Genomic DNA, 23,808 nt, shown 5'->3' with positions numbered 1-23,808 from the left:
TCTGCATTCACTTGCCCCCATTCTTGCCACTTCCTTCCCCTACCTACAATCTTTACACTGTCTTCCTCTACATTCCCCAATACCAAGTTCCAAAATAGAGCAGAAAAGCAGCCATCTTTGCTGAAGGCAGTCTAGCTTCAGTTCCATTGGAAATAATAGACAGCAGTCATCGTTACCACAAGTATCCTTTCTGCAACGTGCAAGTGATGTTCATTGTGACTGAAGACCCATTGCTACGCCAGCCCTTATAAGTAATGGAAATGAGCAGCCATTTTGAAAAAGGCAAATTTTACAAGTTTGGTCCAAATCATGAGAGGCTTTGAAATGCAGTTCCCCTAGAATTGCAATATTGTAATAAGAGGCAGCAATTCTGCAAATAAACTTCAAGTGTGTTAAACCCCAAAAAGAGACAACATTTTACATAATTTACAACAGTGGAATGTCTTTGAGCCAGATTTTCAGCAGCAATATTGGAAAAAAAAATGTTAGGGATCTGGCAAAAGCATGTAAAACCAAGAAACTTCAGCTACAGCAAAAACAGACAAGGACACAACAGGGCAAGATTTTCTAAATATTTATGCTTTACTGAAGTCTATTTTCCTAGGACCTCTCTTTTCTTTTTAAAATAGTTCAGTTATTTTGTTCTTCCACCCTCATTAATGGAGTCGAGGTTGATCCATCTCAACTGAAATGAGTTCAGTGAGCTGGCTATCGTATCTGAAATCACAAAAAGGTTATTAGTCTGTTAAAAAAATTACATAGCCAAGGCAGCAAACTGGTATATCATTTAGATTTCAATCTGCTAAAGTGCCATCATGACTAGTGTCATATTTAATATTAGACTCTGGCCCTTGATGACTGGAGAATTAAAAGTTTTAAATATCGCTGTCGTCTAGCTTAAGAGTTGCATCTTATATTTTCTTTCAAAGTTGAGAAAATGTCTCCTTGATTAAAAATTAATCTAAAATTTTTAATAGGCAAATTCCTAAAAACAAGAGCAAATTATGTAAATTAATCTTAAATATAAGCATCTCAAAATAAATTTAATTTCTGTACTTTTTTGGTAGTATATACACTCTTTATAGTAATGTTTTTACCAATTAATGGTTTTCCATAGAGTTATTGAATTATTTGGACTGGAAATATGCTATTTGGTTAAAAAAGTTGTGCACAGCAACATGAAAAGAAAAACGAATAATTCAAAAGGGAAGAGTCCAAAGGTAAGAGTCCTCTGACACCTACATAAAAGAGGAGGTTACTTATTGTAACTGAAGGTCCTGCAACAGGTGTAGTTCTTATCTGGGTGGGCACACATGGGGATTATGCGCATGAATCCGAAAGTTTTTTCAAGAAGCGGCCGTTGACCCGCCCATGCACATTATCTTCCCTTGTGTTCCCAACAAAGGGAATAAGAGGCCGTGCAAGTTGACACCACTCCAATTCCTCTTCTTAGAGCATTGTAACCAAAGCAGATGGAAAGTATGGTGGGTAGTGGAATACAGACAGGGACCACACATCTTAAAGAGCCTCCAGTTACAGTAAGTAACCGCCTCTTCAAGTGCTAGTTCCTATGTGTATTCCACACATGGGTGACTTGCAAGCAGTGATCAGTGTGGAGTTAGGTGCGGAGGCTGGCAGCAGAGCTATTTGTAATACAGCCATTCCTACTGTTGCATTCACAGCTCTCACTTGAGTCACAGTGTAATGTGCCGAAAGTGTATACACAGATTGCCAAGTTGCAGCTTTACAAATGTTTTGAAGCGGGACGTCAAATAAGGATACCATGGAGGCTGCTTGTGCTTGCATGGAATGAACTGTAACACTCCCAGGAGGGCGAAGGTTTGCTCTCTTATAGCATTCTAGAATGCATCCTGAGACCCACTTAGCAATTCTCTATGAGAATATGGCTTGGCCCCTCGATCTTTCAGCTATGGTGACAAAGACTCTTGGAGACTTTCTAATGGGTTTGGTTTGCTACAGGTAGAACGCCAGGGCATGTCTGATGTCAAGGGAGTGCAATTTCTTGTACCCAGGAGAGGCATGAGGTTTTGGAAAAAATACAGGCAAGTGAATTGATTGTCTGAGTTCCATATCAGCTAATTTTGGGGAGGAATTTGGGAGGTAGCTGGAGGGAGACCTTCTCCTTGTGGAATACTGTGTAAGGAGGGCCTGCCATCATGGCTGCAAACTCACTGACCCTTCTGGACAAAGTGATATCTACTAAGAACACCACAGAGGTAGGTCATGGCACATGGTGCCATAGGTTCAAAGGGCGGGTCTGTGAAAGTTGACATGACGAGGTGAAGATCCCAGTGGGGCATGGGTTTTATGACTGTTGGGAAGGTCCTGATCAAGCCCTTTATAAAGCAAACTGTTACTGGGTGCATAAAAATGAGTGTTCCTCTGCCAGGGGAAGGTGCTGCTGGGGGTACACAAAGAGAGCTCAGGGCTAAACCCAATGTTTTTAAGGCAAGAAGATATTAGAGAATAATTGGAACCATGGCAAGGGAATGATGGTGGCAGTGCACCCAAGCTGAGAAGTGGCACCATTTAGCCTGGTACCGTGTTCCAGTTGACTCCTTCCTGCTTTGGTTAAGGATCTCCTGGACCTAGACAGAGCAGAAGTTTTCTATGTCCAACACCCATCCAAATACCAGACCATGAGGCAGAGTGAGGTCAGGTTGGCCTGCCTGAGCCTCCTGTGGTCTTGTGTTAGAAAATTGGGGAATGGGCGGATGCTGATGGGTAGGCATGCAGACAGCCATAGGAGATCAGAGAACCAACACTGTCAGGGCCAACAGGGTGCTAGAAGGATGATGGAGGCTCTGTCTTGGCAAATCTTCCTGAGAATTAGAGGTATGAGGGGAATGGGGGGGAAAGGCATAACAGAGCTTGGCCATCCAGGGAAGCAGGATAATATGCCCTGGAAGTCGCTGCCTATGGCCCCCTGGAGCAGCACATGGGAAACTGTCTGGGACACAAAGATCTCATAGGACAGTACACCACTGCACAAAGATGTTGTGTTGTGTATTTCCCATTTGTTGTCTATGCAGACTTCTGCACAGTCTGTTCTGAGTACCTGGGAGGTATGAGGGCTGTATGGTAACCAGATTTCTAACACACCAGTTCCACAATCTGACAGACTTCAAGCAGAGAGGATGAAATATCGCTCTACCTTGTTTATATATATATATATATATATACACACACACACACACACACACACACCACCATAGTGATAGTGTCCAATAGGATTTGCACGTGGAGGGAACATACGAGAAGGAAGGAAAGCCTTGAGGGCTAGGTGGACTGCTCTGAGCTCCAGGACATTTATGTGCAGCCTGGCTTCCCGTGTGATCCATGTATCTTGGGCTCTGTGGCGGTCCAAGTGGGCACCACATACTGTAAGGGGGGCATCTGTCACTGAAGTGGCCCTCGGTATGGAAGGGCTGAATGGGGTCCTCACCATGACCTGGGTCAAGTTGGACTACCAAGCAAGAGAAGTGAGAATTCTTAAGAGAATGGTGATTCTGGAATCGAAGTCACTGGTTGGCCCGTAAGTCAAATGGAGCCTGAACTGTAGGCATCGCAGCTGAAGCTTGGAGAAAGGTGACACATAGGTGCATGCGGCCATATGGCCCCAGAGGGAAAGGAATTGACACACCACAGTGCGGGGCTTACAGGTAATGAAAGCGATCAGGATGCCCATAGTATAAAATCTGTCCACAGAGTCAAGCCTTACTCCCATGAAATGTAGTTGTCTGTATGGACAACAAAATGGACTTTTCTTCATTTATGCAAACACCTAAGTAGCCAAAGGAGGCACTGAAGAGACTATTGTGAAGACAACTTCTTGTTGGGATTGTCCTACCAGAAGCCAGTCATCCAGTATGGGAACACTGTATGTCCCTTACATCGCATCTGGGTCACTATTACCACAAACAGATTTATGACAGTCCTTAGTGCTGTTGCAATACCAAAGGGGAGGACACGAAACTGGTAGTGCTGCTGTCCAATTCTGAACCATAGGAACTTCCTCGTGATGGCTGAATGTCTACATGGAAAATTTGCAGTTCTAGACATGAAAGATGCATACCACACTCCCTTCTGAAGGAAGGGGAATATGGATGCCACTGTAAATTATCCTGAATTTCAGCTTCCTGATGAAAATATTGAGCTGTCAAAGGTCCAAGATAGGCCTCTCCCCTAAGATGAGGAAATATGGGGAGTAGAACCCTCCTCCCTGTTATTGAGGCAGGAGTCTATCACACCTCCGAGGAGTAGGGAGTCTGCTTCTGTTGAAGAATCAATGGGTTGGAAGGGTTCCTGGGGAAGGGAGGAAGGATTGTGAGGAGGAAAGGAACTCTATGGAGCATCTGTGATAGATAATCTCCAGAATCCAACTGTCCATGGTGATCCTGCTCCAACTGTGAGCAAAGGTGGTGAAGCGGTCGCCAAAGATAATGTGTGGCAAAGTAGATGGCATTGGTGATGGTGCCTGGGTCTCTGACTATATGTGAAAAGTGGCTTTCGGCCAGTGGCTGTGAGTGCATGGAAGATATGGTTGCGGTTGGAGCTGGGAAACAGGCTCTCTGGGATCCTGGTCACCTGCAAGGAGGTTCCAGTGGACTTTGGTAGTAGGAGGGATAAGGAGGAAGATGACCACGGTCTGAACAGCTGGTTTTTTATGTTGTTTTCTCTGGGGGGGCCAGAGCAGGGCCATCCTTACGCATACACGACTGTGTAGGGCACCCAAAAATTTGGGGCACCCTTGGGTCTTAGTGTCCACCCTCTTGCCTCTTCCTATCCCTGTTCTGACCCTTCCTGCAGGCTCCCACCACAGCTGGCTGCTGCAGTCTGGTGAGCCTTCCTCTGAGGGGATTTAGAACTTAAAAGTGAAAAAGCCTTCCAGCCTACCAGACCTATTAGCACAACACAAACTGTTGAAGAGCCATTCAAGTGGTAATGAAACCATTTAACAGTCATTTGCTAACCCCCAAGTATATACTGTCAGTTTCTGACTTTACTGACAAAAATAGTTGTGCATTATTGTAATATTTACTCAGAACATGCTAGTCTACAGGACCTTAGTTTAAAATTTGCTTTAAAAATATGTCATCAGTAGGTTACTGAAGATTATAAAAGTACATCTCTAAAAAACTGTCTGAAGATCCAAGCATTTAAGGCTAAAGATCAATACTCAGATTGTGCATCTAAAAATCTGTGCAAGGATTTTTTTAAATAAATCCTTCAAAAGACCACCCTTATCTAACACACACATGCGAGGCTGGGCTGCCATCGGGCATAGGGATACCAGTTTAATACTGCATAGGGCCTCATAAATCCTGAGGACGGCCCTGGGCTGGAGTGTAGATCCCCAAGAACCACAGGGTGGATCTCGAGTCCTTAGGGAATTCAGAGACTGATCCATTCGGTCACTGACCAGATTGGCCTTGTTGAAAGAGAGGTCCTGAATAGTAGTTTGGACCAGTCATTGGGTTTCCCAAGAGAGGAACCAAGAATCTCTGAGCAGGACTAGCTTTGTGGCCAACGACTGGGATACAGTATCACCGCAGTATCCACTGCAACCTGGAGAGCCACCTTTGCCACCAGCCTCCTCTCGTCCACCAAGGACTGGAACTGGAACTGGACCTGATCTTCCCCAGGAAGTTTGTCTGAAACTCCACCAGCCAGGTGTAGGTATTAAAGTTAAATACCTGGTAGTTTGCTATATAAAGGCCTGTGGAGGAGAAGACCTTCCTGTCCAGGAGATCCAGCCTCTCCAACCCTTTATCTGGTTGGAACTTCTGTGGGTATTGCTGAGCCCTCTCTACAGCTGCTTGCACCACCAGTGTATTAGGGACAGGGTGAGTGAAGATGAAACTGGACCCTTTGGCCAGCACAAAATATAGAGTCCCTCGTCTTGCTTCAGGGTTGGGACATACAATGCGGGTGTGTGCCAAACTGCTCTGGTCAGTTCCAGTATGGCCTCATTTATGGGAAGGGCCACCCTGTATGATCCCTGTGGCTGTAAGATGTCCTGGAGATGGTGTTGAGGGTCCCGTACCTTCTCCAATGAAATTTGCAGGTAACCAGCCACCCACTGGAGTAGATCTTGATAGCGCCAGTGCTCGTTTGGCTGGCGGGATGGCAAGAGAATGACAGCATTATCCAGTGATGAGGCAGCTCCAGCTGGAACCAGCATTACCAGCTCAACAGCTTCCTCCTCGTACACCAATGGAACTGGCTGGCAAGAAGAGGAAGTGCAGTAGGACTCTTGCAATGATGCCAGGCACCTGCTATAATGGTCCCAGGGGCCCAGTATGTCCAAAAGAGGGATCCATTGGATACAGTGGTCCCCACAGGAAGCAATACCAGGCATCACTACGGGGGAGGGGGTGGTGTCACAGCCAGGCAGATGGGAGCCCAGACAGACAGCTGCAGCAACCCTGTACTGTACCGTAGACATCAGTGGGGCTATTTCCTCTGACTCCTCTGAGTATGATGATTATGTCTTTGGAAACAGTGGTACTGTCAGTACCAAGAGGCCCGTGCCCGATGGATAGGCAAGGGGCCTCTCCTGCAACAGTGGTTCATCTTTCAGGGTAGGAACCTTCCTGAGAACCACTGGGCCCTACAGAAGCGGAGACTGCGGGAAAGGGAGGAAGACCTCTTCTGATGCCAGAAAAGTCTCCATATGGCCACAGTCTGCAGGGTTCCCATCAAGACACTGGAGGGACACGGTGTGACCATTGAAGCTGACCAGTCTCCATATATTTGAGGTAGTACTGATGGTACATCCAGGCCCATGTTAGTGGATGGAATTAACCTGTTTGTGCCCTGGTATCATGAGATCCCTTTTCTCCTTTGCCTTACTCTCCAGCCGGGGGACCTTTGACACCAGTTCTGTGGAATCCATATGCGACATCTCACCCAATCTGGCACTGTAGGGATCTGCCCTTATGCCTACAAGGGTCTCCCTTGCTCTCATGGGGTGCCCTGTAACCCGAGTCCTAGGGCTTCAGTGCTGATGGCTCTGCTCCATGGCTCATACTTAAAGGTGCACTGCTGACACCACTGTATAGGGGATACAGATAAGAAGAGTGAATGAGGACAGGGTTCCAACTCAGGTCACATGGCAGTAAGAAGTAACTGGATTGGTGTCACCATGGTCCCTTATACTTTCGGTTGGAAACATGAGGAAAGATACTGTGCATGTGTGGGTCAACAGATACTACTTGGAAAAACTTCCAGACTCAGCACATGTCATGCAGGCATACCCATGTGTGAAATATACATAGGGAATAGCACTAGAAGAAGAAATAAGATTTACAAGGAAGGCAACATGACTCAAACAAGCTGCAGTCTCTCAGAGAAGGGCCTAACTCTCATCTACAAGATTGTATCTTGGAGCAGTGGAAGTTCCAACCCCAATCTCAAATGCTATAACAGCAAATGATTCCTCAAGACTGAGCCTATGTTATTTAAAGTCTTATACACACATAAGAATCCTAGAAGAACACTAGCTAACACATGAATTCAAGAATGACAGGTATTAACACAGCAGTTACACACTCAATAGAAGAAAGTCAAGCTCTAAAAATTTACATCCTACCCCCACCATAGAATAGTGATTTTTAGAAAGGCCAGACTTACAGTGGAATCCATTTGATTATATCTTGCAATGTCTTTATGCAGTGTCCTTAACATGATCATAGCTACCATCCCAGATAGGAAAAGGACAATCACCAGGGAATTCATGATGCTACATAAAAGAAAAAAAAATCCTCTGTCAAAACCCAACATCTAGTGCTCCTAAAAAACGGTCCAGTATATAGCATTTGAAGGCTAAAACTTTCTACTCACCTAAACCATTGAATATGGGTGTGTGGCATAGATTCCAAAATGTAATCCCATCTGGATGCCCATTTTATCTTTTCTTCTTCCTGAAAATGAAACATTATGTAAGTTTGTACACAGAAAACAAATGTGTTTCCTAATAAACTTCATCTGAACATTTTGATTGAATGTTTAGCACCATAAGGTCCGCAGGGGATCAAAGAGTTTCACTTTTTGAAAAGAACTATATAAAACATAGGTTGCTATATAAATTATCTAACAAGCCATAACCAATACAACCTTCAATTTATAGCTCCGAGTACAAAGTCACCTGTTTTTCTATTCAAGGTTTTGTTGCTTGGGTTTTGTTTGGTTTTTTTCCTTTGTTTCCCCCTTGAGAGGGCATTAAGTGGGAAGGCTAGGACAGACACAGAGGCAGCAGTGGTAGTGACCCAAGCAATGGAAGAGAAAATGAAGATGACCAGACGTGGAAGCTGCGGGATGAACATGATCCTGGAGCAGGTACCTGAAAAAAGCTTTGTTTGTATGAAGTGCCACCTGACAGAGCTGATGGAAGAGAAGACCTGAGTTTTAGAGATGCCGGTGATTGAGTTTTGAAGGGGATTCGAGCAGGTGAGGGAGAAGGCTGAAGAGAAAAAAAAAAGTCAAGACTTGCAGATGCAAGCTGGACTGAAGAACTCTGAGGGGAGACTGCTGGGTAAGGAAAGTTGCTAGTGAAAGCATGTAACTATGAGAACCAAGCAAAGTGAAGGAGAAACAGAGCTCAGGAACAGGTTTACTGAGTTGGAGAATGAAGAAGGGGCACAGCAGGCAGTAACAGAAGGTGGGAGGACAAAGAAGAGAAGTGATGTGGTATTATGTCCCCATATTTGTATAAAGATATTGTTATGATTATGGCATAATTATGATGTATTTTATACTAAATAAGGCATCTGATATATCACTGGAAAGGTTATGATTTACTGAATATGATTATCCTATTTGTATGCACATATCATTTTGGTATCCGAAGTTAGTAATATTGTCTAGGCATCTATTGCAAATTTGTTTACAACTGGGGAAAGCCCACTAGGCAGAACGCAATCAGTCTAGATGTCTCACTAGGAAGAGCCATTCGTGAAAACAATAGGCCTTTGAAGATACTAATCACCCACTGAGAAGTCTTCCTGGGGATGCTATAAACAGTCTCTGACTTATGGATGCAGGGTCATGTGACCAAGTCACCTGGTCCTGGACTCCATGATAATACTAGTATTTTTCCACTGACCAATGGTGAGGATCAAACTGGGAAACAAAGGATACCTGCTATATGGAAGAACTATTTAAGGCAGGGGAGTGACATCATCGTGGTTCATTCATCACTACCTCCCTCCCCAAGAGACAAGGTTTCTGGAAACATCTGAGGAACAAAGAGATTGAGCTGGGGGTGGGAGGGGAAAGAGCTGAGCCCAGGCTATAAGGTGTCTGGTCTGTGAAAGGAATATCTGGAGTTTTAAGCTGCAAGCAAGTCTCTGCAATCTGCCTAAAACATCATTTAGGGTGTGAATTTGCTACTTGTTACCAATTTCTTTAGTATATTAATTTTAGATTGTTTTGTTTTATTTGCTGTGTAATCTTTGATTGGTTTGCTATCCCTTATAATCACTTAAAAATCTCTCTTTTGTCGTTAATAAACTTGCTTTTGTTTGGTGTTAAACTAGGGTGTGGAAATTCTAACTTAGGGCAGAAAGCTGTGTATATTCCCCTCCACGCTTTGGGAGGTGGTGAATTTCATGAGCTTGCACTGTAAAGTTCTCTGTGCAGTGCAAGACGGTATAATTTTGGGTTTATTCTCTAGAGGGGTGTGTGCACTTGAGTACTAGGCAAATCCTTAGCTGAGCCTTCCCATGTAGAGCTGATTTCAGTCTCTGTGTTTCTGCAGCTGGGTGTCTCCCTACCTGTATGCTGGTGAAAGGCGAGACCAGGAGCGTGTCTGCAGCTTGCCACAGCATTACAGGGTGAAAGGGAGCCCAGGCTGGTGGGTCAAGCGAGCTCAATGGTACCGCAGCCCCAGGTGGCACCCTGGAGCTGGGTGGAAACCGTCACAAGTAGCTATTTCTATAAGAAGAGCCAATGGAGATACCCAGAGTTCAGGGCCCTAGCATGATACAGGAAGACTCGCAGAAGATTGCAAGGGAAGAATAAAAGACAAGAGAACTTGCAGCCAGAAAGAACAGGAGGAAGGCCGGAGAATCACACCATCACCAGGAAAAGGCAGGTCTACGTGATTGCAGACTCCCTAAGAACAGACAGGCCTGTCACCAGAGCTGATCCGGAGAACAGAAGGGTGTGCTATCTGCTAGGAGCTAAGGGTATGTCTACACTACGGAATAAGGTCGAATTTATAGAAGTCGGTTTTTTAGAAATCGGTTTTATATATTCGAGTGTGTGTGTCCCCACAGAAAATGCTCTAAGTGCATTAAGTACATTAACTCGGCAGAGCGCTTCCACAGTACCGAGGCTAGAGTCGACTTCCGGAGCGTTGCACTGTGGGTAGCTATCCCACAGTTCCCGCAGTCTCCCCTGCCCATTGGAATTCTGGGTTGAGATCCCAATGCCTGATGGGGCTAAAACATTGTCACGGGTGGTTCTGGGTACATATCGTCAGGCCCCCATTCCCTCCCTCCCTCCCTGAAAGCAAGGGCAGACAATCATTTCGCGCCTTTTTTCCCTGAGTTACCTGTGCAGACGCCATACCACTGCAAGCATGGAGCCCGCTCAGGTAACCGTCACCCTATGTCTCCTGGGTGCTGGCAGACGCGGTACGGCATTGCTACACAGTAGCAGCAACACCTTGCCTTGTGGCAGCAGACGGTACAGTACGACTGGTAGCCGTCATCGTCATGTCCGAGGTGCTCCTGGTCGCCTCTGAGAGGTCGATCAGGAGCGCCTGGGCAGACATGGGCGCAGGGACTAAATTTGGAGCGACTTGACCAGGTCATTCTCTTTAGTCCTGCAGTCAGTCCTATTGAACCGTCTTATGGTGAGCGGACAGGCGATACGGACTGCTAGCAGTCGTACTGTACCATCTTCTGCCGAGCAGCCATGAGATGTGGATGGCATGCAGTCCTTCTGCACCGTCTGCTGCCAGCCAAAGATGTAAAAGACAGATGAAGTGGATCAAAAGAAGAAATAGACCAGATTTGTTTTGTACTCATTTGCTTCCCCCCCCCCCCCTGTCTAGGGGACTCATTCTTCTAGATCACACTGCAGTCACTCACAGAGAAGGTGCAGCGAGGTAAATCTAGCCATGTATCAATCAGAGGCCAGGCTAACCTTCTTGTTCCAATAAGGACAATAACTGAGGTGCACCATTTCTTATTGGAACCCTCCGTGAAGTCCTGCCTGAAATACTCCTTGATGTACAGGCACCCCCTTTGTTGATTTTAGCTCCCTGAAGCCAACCCTGTAAGCCGTGTCGTCAGTCGCCCCTCCCTCCGTCAGAGCAACAGCAGACAATCGTTCCGCGCCTTTTTTCTGTGCGGACGCCATACCAAGGCAAGCATGGAGGCCGCTCAGCTCACTTTGGCAATTAGGAGCACATTAAACACAACACGCATTATCCAGCAGTATATGCAGCACCAGAACCTGGCAAAGCGATACTGGGCGAGGAGGCGACGTCAGCGCGGTCACGTGAGTGATCAGGACATGGACACAGATTTCTCTGAAAGCATGGGCCCTGCCAATGCATGCATCATGGTGCTAATGGGGCAGGTTCATGCTGTGGAACGCCGATTCTGGGCTCGGGAAACAAGCACAGACTGGTGGGACCGCATACTGTTGCAGGTCTGGGACGATTCCCAGTGGCTGCGAAACTTTCGCATGCGTAAGGGCACTTTCATGGAACTTTGTGACTTGCTTTCCCCTGCCCTGAAGCGCATGAATACCAAGATGAGAGCAGCCCTCACAGTTGAGAAGCGAGTGGCGATAGCCCTGTGGAAGCTTGCAACGCCCGACAGCTACCCGTCAGCTGGGAATCAATTTGGAGTGGGCAAATCTACTGTGGGGGCTGCTGTGATGCAAGTAGCCCACGCAATCAAAGATCTGCTGATATCAAGGGTAGTGACCCTGGGAAATGTGCAGGTCATAGTGGATGGCTTTGCTGCAATGGGATTCCCTAACTGTGGTGGGGCTATAGACGGAACCCATATCCCTATCTTGGCACCGGAGCACCAAGCCGCCGAGTACATAAACCGCAAGGGGTACTTTTCAATAGTGCTGCAAGCTCTGGTGGATCACAAGGGACGTTTCACCAACATCAACGTGGGATGGCTGGGAAAGGTGCATGATGCTCGCATCTTCAGGAACTCTGGTCTGTTTCAAAAGCTGCAGGAAGGGACTTTATTCCCAGACCAGAAAATAACTGTTGGGGATGTTGAAATGCCTATATGTATCCTTGGGGACCCAGCCTACCCCTTAATGCCATGGCTCATGAAGCCGTACACAGGCAGCCTGGACAGTAGTCAGGAACTGTTCAACTACAGGCTGAGCAAGTGCAGAATGGTGGTAGAATGTGCATTTGGACGTTTAAAGGCGCGCTGGCGCAGTTTACTGACTCGCTTAGACCTCAGTGAAACCAATATTCCCACTGTTATTACTGCTTGCTGTGTGCTCCACAATATCTGTGAGAGTAAGGGGGAGACGTTTATGGCGGGGTGGGAGGTTGAGGCAAATCGCCTGGCTGCTGGTTACGCGCAGCCAGACACCAGGGCGGTTAGAACAGCACAGGAGGGCGTGGTACGCATCAGAGAAGCTTTGAAAACCAGTTTCATGACTGGCCAGGCTACGGTGCGAAAGTTCTGTTTGTTTCTCCTTGATGAAACCCCCCGCCCCTTGGTTCACTCTACTTCCCTGTAAGCTAACCACCCGCCCCTCCTCCCTTCAATCACCACTTGCAGAGGCAATAAAGTCATTGTTGCTTCACATTCATGCATTCTTTATTCATTCATCACACAAATAGGGGGATGACTACCAAGGTAGCCCAGGAGGGGTGGTGGAGGAGGGAAGGAAAATGCCACACAGCACTTTAAAAGTTTACAACTTTAAAATTTATTTAATGACAGCCTTCTTTTTTTTGGGCAATCCCAAAAAAGGCCCCCCCCCACCGCGTTCTTGGGCATCTGGGTGTGGAGGCTATGGAACTTGGGGAGGAGGGCGGTTGGTTACAGAGGGGCAGCAGTGGCAGTCTGTGCTCCAGCTGCCTTTGCTGCAGCTCAACCATACACTGGAGCATACCGGTTTGGTCCTGCAGCAGCCTCAGCATTGAGTCCTGCCTCCTCTCATCACGCTGCCGCCACATTTGAGCTTCAGCCCTGTCTTCAGCCCGCCACTTACTCTCTTCAGCCCGCCACCTCTCCTCCCAGTCATTTTGTGCTTTCCTGCACTCTGACATTATTTGCCTCCACGCATTCGTCTGTGCTCTGTCAGTGTGGGAGGACAGCATGAGCTCGGAGAACATTTCATCGCGAGTGCGTTTTTTTTTCTTTCTAAGCTTCACTAGCCTCTGGGAAGGAGAAGATCCTGTGATCATTGAAACACATGCAGCTGGTGGAGAAAAAAAAAGGGACAGCGGTATTTAAAAAGACACATTTTATACAACAGTCGCTACACTCTTTCAGGGTAAACCTTGCTGTTAACATTACATACATAGCACATGTGCTTTCGTTACAAGGTCGCATTTTGCCTCCTCCCACCGCGTGACTACCCCCTCAACCTTCCCCCCTCCCTGTGGCTAACAGCAGGGAACATTTCTGTTTAGCCACAGGCAAACAGCCCAGCAGGAATGGGCTCCTCTGAGTGTCCCCTGAAGAAAAGCACTCTATTTCAACCAATAAGGCTGCCCTCCCCAGAAACCTTTTGCAAAGGCTTTAGGACTACATCTAGGAGAACCGCAAATGCCAGGGCAAAGTAATCCTTTCACATGCTTGCTTTTAAACCATGTATAGTATTTTAAAAGGTACACTCACCAGAGGTCCCTTCTCCGCCTGCTGGGTCCAGGAGGCAGCCTTGGGTGGGTTCGGGGGGTACTGGCTCCAGGTCTAGGGTGAGAAACAGTTCCTGGCTGTCGGGAAAACCGGTTTCTCCGCTTGCTTGCTGTGAGCTGTCTACAACCTCCTCCTCCTCATCATCTTCTTCGTCCCCAAAACCTGCTTCCGTATTGCCTCCATCTCCATTGAAGGAGTCAAACAACACGGCTGGGGTAGTGGTGGCTGAACCCCCTAAAATGGCATGCAGCTCATCATAGAAGCGGCATGTTTGGGGCTCTGACCCAGAGCGGCTGTTCGCCTCTCTGGTTTTCTGGTAGGCTTGCCTCAGCTCCTTCAGTTTCACGCGGCACTGCTTCGGGTCCCTGTTATGGCCTCTGTCCTTCATGCCCTGGGAGATTTTCACAAAGGTTTTGGCATTTCGAAAACTGTAACGGAGTTCTGATAGCACGGATTCCTCTCCCCAAACAGCGATCAGATCCTGTACCTCCCGTTCGGTCCATGCTGGAGCTCTTTTGCAATTCTGGGACTCCATCATGGTCACCTGTGCTGATGAGCTCTGCATGGTCACCTGCAGCTTGCCACGCTGGCCAAACAGGAAATGAGATTCAAAAGTTCGTGGTTCTTTTCCTGTCTACCTGGCCAGTGCATCTGAGTTGAGAGTGCTGTCCAGAGCGGTCACAATGGAGCACTCTGGGATAGCTCCTGGAGGCCAATACCATCGAATTTTGTCCACAGTACCCCAAATTCGAGCCGGCAACGTCGATTTAAGCGCTAATCCACTTGTGAGGGGTGGAGTAAGGAAATCGATTTTAAGAGCCCTTTAAGTCTAAATAAAGGGCTTCATTGTGTGGACAGGTGCAGGTTTACATCGATTTAAGGCTGCTAAATTCGACCTAAAGTCCTAGTGTAGACCAGGGCTAAGATACAGGATGTGGACCTGAGGCTGAAGAGGATCCTAATGGGAGCAGGAAAGAATCCACTGATTATCCTTCATTGTGGGAACAAATGATACAGCTAAATTCTCTCTGGAACGTATCAAGGGAAGCTGTGGAAAACACTTAAGGAAATGGAGGCTCAAGTGATTTCAGTGGGATTCTGCCTGTTCCTAGAGAGGAAGAATGAAGGCAAGATTATGATGATCAAACGCCAAGCAGAGTTGGACCTTGCAAAGGCAATTAAAACCAATAGTAAAAGGTTCCATAGCATATAAATAAAAAGAAAACAAGAAGTGGAACTGCTAACCACTGAAGACAGGGTAGAGATTAAAGATAATCTGGGCATGGCCTAACACGTAAACAAATACTTTGCCTCAGTTTTCAGTAAGATTAATTAAGATCTTGAAGGTAGTGACAGAGTGGCTAATGGGAATGAGGATATGGATATAGAAATCATCACATCTGAGGTGGAAGTCAAGCTCAAACATCTTAATGGGACTAACTCAGGGGGCTTGGATAATCTCCATTAATAATATTAAAGGAACTGGCACATGAAATTGCAAACCCTAGGAAGGACTTTTAATGAATCTATACACTTGGGGGTCATACCCTATGAATGGAGAATTGCTAATATAGTTCCTATTTTTAAGAAAGGGAAAAAAGTGACCCAGGAAACTACAGGGCAGTTAGTTTGACCTCAATTGCATGCAAAGTCTTCGAACAAATTTTGAAAGAAAAAGTTGTTAAGGATTGTGACAAAGTTCCTCCTCTATCTTGGTGGGTCCTGTGCTTACTGGTGAATTTGCTCACCTCAGAGATTCACAGCAGCCCTCAGTTTGGCTGCTTTTGTGGCTAAATCTGCCGTTCGCTCAGACAACCTCATCACTGGCCAGCATGGGGAAAAGGAGACGAACAACCCCCACAGTCTCTGCTGATCCACCATGTGGGTCAGGGAACAGCCCAGAGACCTTCCCCTCTGGTGGAACCCAAAGTCCAGGTCAACTCCTCTTGTGTCTGGGAGGTTTGGGGGGAACCTGGGCCTGCCCTGTATTCCCGGTTCCAGCCTAGGGCCCTGTGGATTGTAGCTGTCTAGAGTGCCTCTTGTAACAGTTACGTAACAGCTTTAACTCCCTAAGCTACTTCCCTTCCTCCTCCCAACACCTTTTTTATCCTCACCACAGGACCTTCCTCCTGGTGTCTGATAACGCTTGTACTCCTCAGCCCTCCAGCAGCACATCCTCTGACTCCCAGCTCCTTACGTGCCTCTCCCTAACTGAAGGGAGGTCCTTTTTAAACCCAGGTGCCCTGATTAGCCAGCCGGTCCTAATCAATTCTAGCAGCTTCTTCTTAATTAGCTCCAGATGTCCTAATTAGCCTGCCTGCCTTCACTGGTTCCAGCAAGTTCCTCCTTGTTCTGGAACTGCCCCTGTTACCTTATCCTGGGAACAGGGATCTACTTAATCTGGGACTAATGTATCTGCCTTCTGTAGCCATCTGGCCTGACCCTATCACAGGACACAGAAATGAATGGTAACTGGAATAAAGTACAACATGGTTTTACAAAAGATAGATCATGCCAGACCAACCTGATCTCCTACTATGAGAAGATAACATTTTTTTTTTTTAGACAAAGGAAATGCAGTAGATCTAATCTACCTGGATTTCAGTAAGGCATTTGATACAGTTCCACATGGGAAATTTTAGTTTAACTGGATAAGATGGGGATTAATAGGAGAACTGAAAAGTGGATAAGGAACTGGTTATACTGTAACTGGTCATACTGAAAGGTGAACTGTCAGGCTGGAAGCGGGTTAGTAGTGGTGTTCCTCAGGGATCGGTCTTGGGACCAATCTTATTTAATCCATGGTATGTATTTAAAAATACACCAGATACATCTACCTGTCTCACTTACAAATTTCAAAAGTAATTAGCATCTCAGTTAGCTTTTCAACAATGAACTGAACATTTTAGAAACAGTATTATGGACTAATCCTACAAAACTTAAAACTATCCATTTGTAATGAGTTCAAAACATGTGCCTCTTGACACTACAAAAACCCCTTTGTTTAAAAAAAAACCACACAAAAAAAAGGGAAGCCATACTAACAGCAAAAGTCTGAGAATGCCTCATTGACAATTTTATATGTTAAATTTTAGCTCTGATCAAGCATTCCTGGCCAAATGTTTAAAACCCTTAGGAACAGAGGAAAAAATATGTTTTTCAGCTTTTTTCAATAAGCATAAAATTTACTTCAAGTTCAGTCTGAATGTCCATTTACAGTCTGTACCAACTGAACATCAGAATGTTTACATATATGGTGAGAGTGATCCAATACTTTTGTTTATATTGTACTCTTACAAGCCAAGTGTTCATCCTCATCTTCAGAGTTCTTGTGGGTTTTATTTCCAACGTGGCCATTTAACAGAGCATGTATTTCTACATTATTATTAGACTATTAATATATATTAATTATATATGTATCTCCATGAAGTTCGTGGAAAATGGTGTGTGTAATGGGTACAGAACACATGTTTTAACTAAATTTTAAAGAATAAGGACTCACTTTCATATACAGCTTCATTTTACTATATTGGAACTAAACCCTGCAACAAGCTGTGTAAATTTTAAAGGAATTTATTCAAGCACATTTGTTCAATCAGGCAATGGTGTAATATACCAAGGTATTATGCTGCTCTTAGAATAAATTTGGTATAGCTAGTTTTTAAAAAATTAATAGCGGAAAATACAAAAATTAAAATTTTCCTCTTATTTTTTCCAAGATTCTAAAATAGATATCCACAGCATGACAGTGATAGTTGCTCATTTGAATACATAAAGGTGTATGCATTTGGGAAGAGTCCAAACAGAGGAATTTAAGGCTAGAAAAATGAAACTTGACAAGTGCCTACTTAAGGTGATTAATATGTGAAGATAAGGATGATCTCCAGTCTTCCCAGCAACCCCTCTCTATTTTATTAGCTCTTACACACCACAGTGAGAGGGACCTTAGAAATCCTTTACATTCCAATACTTTGAGGAATCTTCCTTCAATAGGTTACATCAAAAGCCATGTCTTGTGCCATCACCCTGCCCCCATTAAGGACATTCCTGTGGCTGGACTTGCGCTCTCAAAAGGAGAGCAGAGGTAACACAAAATAGTTGCCTGATTCTTTGTAGTTATACACGTGAGAAAAGGCATGGGAGGAAAGAAAACTAAGGGCTTGTCTACACTTACCGTGAATCAACGCTGCGGCGATCGATCCACCGGGGGTCAATTCAGCGGGTCTAGTGAAGAACTGCTAAAAATCGACCGCCGATCGCTCTCCCGTCAACCCAGCGCAGCATAGACACTGCAGTAAGTTGACCGAAGCTACGTCGACTTCAGCTACATTATTCATGTCACTGGAGTTGCGTAACTTAGGTCGACTTAACCCCGTAGTATAGACCTGCCCTAAGAGCTAGCTGGAGAAGAGAACCATCAGCCCTGACATATCTGCCACACTTTTAGTTCTCAATCCCCATTTAAATTAATGGGAGTTGGGTAGCTAAATCCCCATGTCAGCTACGAAAATCTCAATGAAAGATCACAAGATCCTAATCTGAAAGGAGTTTTATTTTTGAACCATGCTATTAAAAAGAGCCTGATAATATTTTGCAGTAATTTTAGACACTCATCTTTTAGAGCTCCTAAAATATCATTGTAAGCAATCTGAGTGAGGTCTCCAAAACAGAAAACAAACACTCACCTGAAAGCTAACTGAGTATGTGTAAGCAATTTTGATCTCCCCATTAGCCTTGTTACTTATACCCATAGGTGGTCCTGAGCAGTCAGGGTTATCTATATGTGTATGTTTGAAGCTGTGGGAAGAAAAATATACACAGATATTTATACTTCTTATAAATTTAATCTAATTAGCAACAGTCTTACAAGAACATTCATTTAACGTTACATATTTTGTATTTTTAAAGACATTCAATTATCAACCTCATTTAGGATTCTTCTTTTGAATCAGATTTTAAACCAAATTAAAAAAAAGTAAGTTACAGAAGATGCAAGGAGCAAGTACATACATACACAAGTGTGGTACTTTTTACTACCTAAAAACTGTTTTGTTAAATTGATTCAAAAGTTTTAAGACTACAAGCTATCATTTCTTTAACCTACACTCTGTGAAAGAGTAAGGTTTACAAAACATTTTATTTTTCTGAATAGAAAATAGAAAGGAAAGGTCACTTAGTTATGTTGTACAAGATAGGACTTCCTAACTTTGCTGTCAAAACAGCTAGGTGGCCCAGAACAAAAAACAAAAACAAAAAAAAAATTTTTTAGGATTTGACCTACAAGGCAGCAAGCTCCATTATATTAACAGGGAAAAGGAAAGCAACAAAAATACACCACGGGAAGAAGGAGAAGAGAACACTAAGTTGTCAGAGGGTCACAGAATTGAAATACATGCTTCTTCATACTGCTGTTCATAGAAAACAGGAAATTTAAACTAGTTTAGAGGAGGCACCACTATATTAGAATATCTAACACTTATGACGTCAAAAGTTGAACTATACTGATTCACCAGCATCCAGGGCAGGGGTAATGTGTTCAATCATACAATAAAATGCAACCTTGTTCCTCCCCCCACCCCCCCAACTGGCAGATGGAGAATCCCACACTGGGAGTATACCACTACCATCAGATATCTTCAATACACTGGAGACAGAAATAGCAGATTAAGGTTCCTTGTCAGTAGAATGACACTAAATCAGTTAAAACACATTAGGTCAGGTCACCTTGGTTACCAGGAAAGCCAATTTGAACGATATATATATATATATATATTATATACACACACACACACACACACACGTCCTGCACCTATAACAGGTCCACGATGTGGAATAAGTTTCCTGTGGTTGATACTCAGGATTTGCTATGGATTTCAAAGTTTAACAAGCCCAGTTTTAAACACAAACTGGACTAGAGCACTGACTTAGTTCTTGTTATAAGCCCTAAATCATTTGTTTAACAAGTAATTTTTAAAATCCATTTTAAATGCACTCACCTTTTCGGTTCAAGTTTAGCAGCTACTAGTCTTGCTCCTACCCCCTCCTTTTCTACAACATGGTAGAATATCTTAATATCTACATGGTTAAATATGTAAAAGGTATCTTCTTCACGAAACTCTGCCTGTGGACCAAAATACAAGAAACAAAAGATATATGACTATTCTACAATTTAAAAAACAGAAGCTCAAAACTGAATTTCATACAGAATTGTATTCACTATTTTTTAAAGGGATATACTGCCAAAGTTAAAAGTCCCCAAATTCTCTTACAAGATATATTGAGGGTTGTGGGAATACATAAGCAAGCACTTTTTCCTGTGTTATCTTTTTAATGGAGGTACTGAAGTAAAGCTTAAAGAACTGCACAGAGCACTTCAAGAGTACGTGAGCTTTACACGAAGTATCCAGATCACCATTCCCAAATGAATCTTAACTGAAGAAAAATATTGGACTATTGGGGACTTCCAAGTGGACCAATTTTACAAAGAGGTTATATACAGGAACAAAGAAACTAAATAAACTCCTGTGACAGCAATTGAGAACCCACAACCAAAATATTTTTAAACAAATGCTTCACAAACACCACCTCAAATCAACATCAGTTGCGCATCCCTCCCACAGATTATGACAGGACTGAATGCCATGCCTGGTTCAACTGTTAGAGAGAAACCTTGAATGGACCATTTTCAGTTGGTTTCAAAATGTCTCTTTCAAAGAGCTGTTTGCTCTCAGAGCTCATATGACAGTATACAGCTGCCTCCAACTGCTAGTGGTGTTTCAACAGGATCAAAAACTTATTTAGTTAATATCAGGTTTTACTGCTGTTCATAGTTGTCAATTTCAAAGATCATCAAGAAGTGGTGTGTTAATACATACAAATTTAAACAGCTCTATTTTCTCTGTAGTACTCATATTTTGAAAACATTTGTGTTTTAACTCTATTATCCAGGCATCCCATTTCTCCTGTTTGACTGACCCAATAATACCACTGTGGTGATATCATAGCTATTTGTGTGCTATTGGAAAAGAACGCAAGTCAGAAAGGGATACTTATATCCTCCTGTAGTTCTGCTTCTCTGACTGGATTCCTACTCTTGGATCTCCACTCTCCAGGCAAGAGACTGGGACTCCCCTAGCTTTCAGAGATTTTTCACCCTTTGAGAGACAGTGTCAGGCCAGACTCATTCAGAGACCAGTTACCGGGGCTTAGGAGAGGTCTACACTGCAGAATTTTAAAATCCAGGCACTATGGCAGCTTTAAAGAATAATATTTTTATTTCATTCAAGAAGTGGGCTGGCTATGAAGTAGAAAGCCTTATTCATAACAATTTCTTTAATACTGAAGTGAAATAAAAATGTAATAAATTGATTATACTGAAGCAAAAGCTGAAACTGATGGTCTTTAAAATTCTCTTTTGGACTTGCTGATACCCAGCTATAGAGAGGAGTCATTTATCAGACATTGAAAGTCTCTCAATATTTAGTTAAGTATGACATCACTAAACTGATGGATGGGAGGCAGCAGAGAGTCTTTACAGTTCCATGGAAGTGTAAGAGACCCTACGAGTACTCCAGTGCCCAATGGCAAGGAACACCCTGATACGTAGCTGTGAGTTTCAGCTGGTCTGAACATCCCAATGTACTCTAATGAAACTTATTACATCTGAGTGTTCCAGGAGAGGCCTGGACACTTCAGAGCAGACGGTTTTGGGAAAATTCAGAACTAAGAGAGTTGGGTCACCCTGTAAATAGTAACCAAGTCTGGAGTAGACTAGCGTGGGGTTACTGTGTTGTAGGTAGGCTGTTGGGGTCAGAGTGCAGAGCAAGGGCTGAATAGCACAGACACGCTCGGGAAACCACATGCTTGTCTGCTGGCTGTTGGTGTCTGGGCTGTCAGCAACAGCAGCAGAGCATTTAAAGCACCCAGTGTTACAGGGCAGGCAGTGACAATCTCTCAACAGTCTGAAAAACTGCACCCCAAAATGGTCAGTTTGTGAGAGCACAAATGTGGTGGAATAAACACTAGAAGCCCCAAAACATTTTTCCAAAATAGAGGATGTAGTTAACTGTCATCTGTTGACAGGAACATGCTCAGATATGCAAATCCACTGATGCCAAAGGATGCATCGCAGCCAGCACTCAAAAAAATATTGAATGTAACCCCAGTGACTATTACTGCTGAAGGGACACACATCAACTTGAAAATTAGTCAGTTACAGAGAGTTAGAAGTCATACCAGGTACTAATTTTTGCAGTCACATTTTCCAAATCTAATGTCTCTCCCCCCCTTTTTTAAAAAAGACCCCCATATACCAAAAAAGGGGCTAACTATACTGAGAAAACAGTAGAATGCACTATAAAATAAAATACAAACAAATTGAGAGCTCTTTTCTATAATTCAATTACAGTAGTCTTAAGAGTTCTCTTTAGATTGCCCTAAACAACGCTTAGACAAGTGCAATTTAAGTTGACGGTGTCCTTTAAGTGAAATTACAAACATGTTTCTTTTATGGGAGACTGCAAGTGGTTCCCTAACACAGATTCAGAAGGAAGAAAGAATGGTGAAGAGAAAGATTACTAGCATTTTCTCCTCTGGAGAGGGGAAAAAAAAAATTAAGATTTGCCTCTAAATTTCAACCAAAATCATCTTGTCCAAGTCCTTCCTGATCTTGGAGAGCACCCTGGGCAGCAATGGAACCACAGCATAGGCATGCACCAGGCCTTTGTCCACAAGATTAAAATGTTATCTGAGAGAGACCTAGGCTCATGCCTCCTCTGGCATAAGGGAGAAGACTTCTACCCCACGTTGTTTGTTGATATAGAACATGGCAATTGTATTGCTGATTTGGATCATCTGTTCCTTGAGGCAATGCAGTAAGGACTCGTAAGCTTTGCACACAGCTCTGCATTCTGGGAGATTGATATGCATCCATACTTCTCATGTTGTCTAAAGGCTTTTCACCTGAAGATCTTGCATGTGAGCTCCCCACCCCAAGAACAACACATCTGTCACTACAGTTTTAGACAGCAGGAGTTCCTTTTGCACATCGCTTTAGATGTCTGAAGAGTCCTTCCACCATTTCAGAGGTAACAGTACTAATGGAGGCATCCAGAAGGGCACGTCCACATGATGCTTAAATCAGGGTGTACACCAGCCTTAGCCAGTCTTGTATGCACTGAAGGTGTAGTCTGGCACAAGGCATGATAAAGGTGCATGAAGCCTCACATCCTTGCAGAGCAAGAAAAGTCCTTACCGTGATGCTTAGACTTGACTCCAACTGCATAATAAGAGCTATAGAACTCTCAAAACTATCCTAGAGAAGATAAGCCACAGACTTGGTGGAGTGCAGAACCATTCCAATCAATTTGAGTCTATGGACAGAAGTCAAGTTGGATTTCTGCCTAGTGACTTTCAGGCTTAGGGAGCAGATCAAGCATGTGATGAACAGATTTTGAGAGCGGACAATATTTCCTCTGTACCAGTTAACTTTCCATTCCAGGGTACACACCAAGATTTCCTTAAGAGTTCTACCACTACTACATGCATGTTAATGAATATCCTCAGTAGTGTATTGGGCTCTACTCTTCAGGGTAATGGTCAGGCCTACCATGAGCCTAAGGTACTTCCTGCAGGATGGGATCATCAATATATGTTGAAGTATGCATCTTCAGGGCGAGAGATGCAATCCAGTACCTTGAATTTAGAAAGGGAATTAAGGTGAGGGTGACCACTGTGACAGGGTCGGGCCAGAGGGCTTATAGGAGAGTAATAGAAGGCAGATATATTAGCCCCAGGCTAAGTAGGTCCCTTTTCCCTGGGTAAGGTAACAGGGAAGGTTCCAGAACAATCAGGAACCTTCTGAAGACAATTAAGATAGGCTGATTAGAACACCTGCAGCCAATCAAGAAGGTGCTAGAATCAATTA

At 44.2% G+C, this 23,808-nt stretch overlaps 2 protein-coding genes across 5 annotated transcripts in view; both read right to left on the bottom strand.

The window, feature by feature from the left end:
• Positions 1 to 23,808, bottom strand: part of TM9SF2 (transmembrane 9 superfamily member 2) — a 69,665-nt gene that overhangs the window by 23,492 nt on the left and 22,365 nt on the right. For both annotated transcript variants that reach the window (XM_073348591.2, XM_073348582.2), the window contains exons 6-9: positions 19,880 to 20,004; positions 18,569 to 18,680; positions 7,867 to 7,946; positions 7,657 to 7,765 (exon numbers count right to left, since the gene is read on the bottom strand). In XM_073348591.2, the coding sequence (XP_073204692.1) occupies positions 7,657 to 7,765; positions 7,867 to 7,946; positions 18,569 to 18,680; positions 19,880 to 20,004 (426 nt within the window). The remainder of the gene's footprint in view (positions 1 to 7,656; positions 7,766 to 7,866; positions 7,947 to 18,568; positions 18,681 to 19,879; positions 20,005 to 23,808) is intronic.
• Positions 12,368 to 18,558, bottom strand: LOC144930676 (uncharacterized). 3 transcript variants are annotated; one of them, XM_078853435.1, is made up of 3 exons: positions 18,058 to 18,558; positions 13,866 to 14,991; positions 12,368 to 13,443 (listed from the first exon to the last, which is right to left on the bottom strand). In XM_078853435.1, the coding sequence occupies exons 2-3, from the start codon at positions 14,446 to 14,448 to the stop codon at positions 12,953 to 12,955; spliced, it is 1,074 nt and encodes a 357-aa protein (XP_078709561.1). In that variant the 5' UTR covers positions 14,449 to 14,991; positions 18,058 to 18,558; the 3' UTR covers positions 12,368 to 12,952. The 3 variants fall into 3 exon arrangements, with proteins under 3 accessions (XP_078709561.1, XP_078709563.1, XP_078709559.1); XM_078853437.1 differs by having other exon boundaries at positions 13,866 to 14,841; XM_078853433.1 differs by having other exon boundaries at positions 13,866 to 18,558.

This window comes from Lepidochelys kempii, chromosome 1, assembly GCF_965140285.1.
Source record: "Lepidochelys kempii isolate rLepKem1 chromosome 1, rLepKem1.hap1, whole genome shotgun sequence".
In the NCBI taxonomy this organism is placed as follows: Eukaryota; Metazoa; Chordata; order Testudines; family Cheloniidae; genus Lepidochelys; species Lepidochelys kempii.
This window is presented reverse-complemented; position numbering and strand designations above follow the sequence as displayed.

Coding starts and splice junctions, on each gene's coding strand:
- LOC144930676 (XM_078853433.1), bottom strand. CDS start 14,448: ATGCAGAGCTCATCAGCACAGGTGACCATGATGGAGTCCCAGAATTGC. Junction 13,444..13,865: donor AGGCGGAGAAGGGACCTCTG/GTGAGTGTACCT, acceptor TTTCTCCACCAG/CTGCATGTGTTTCAATGATC.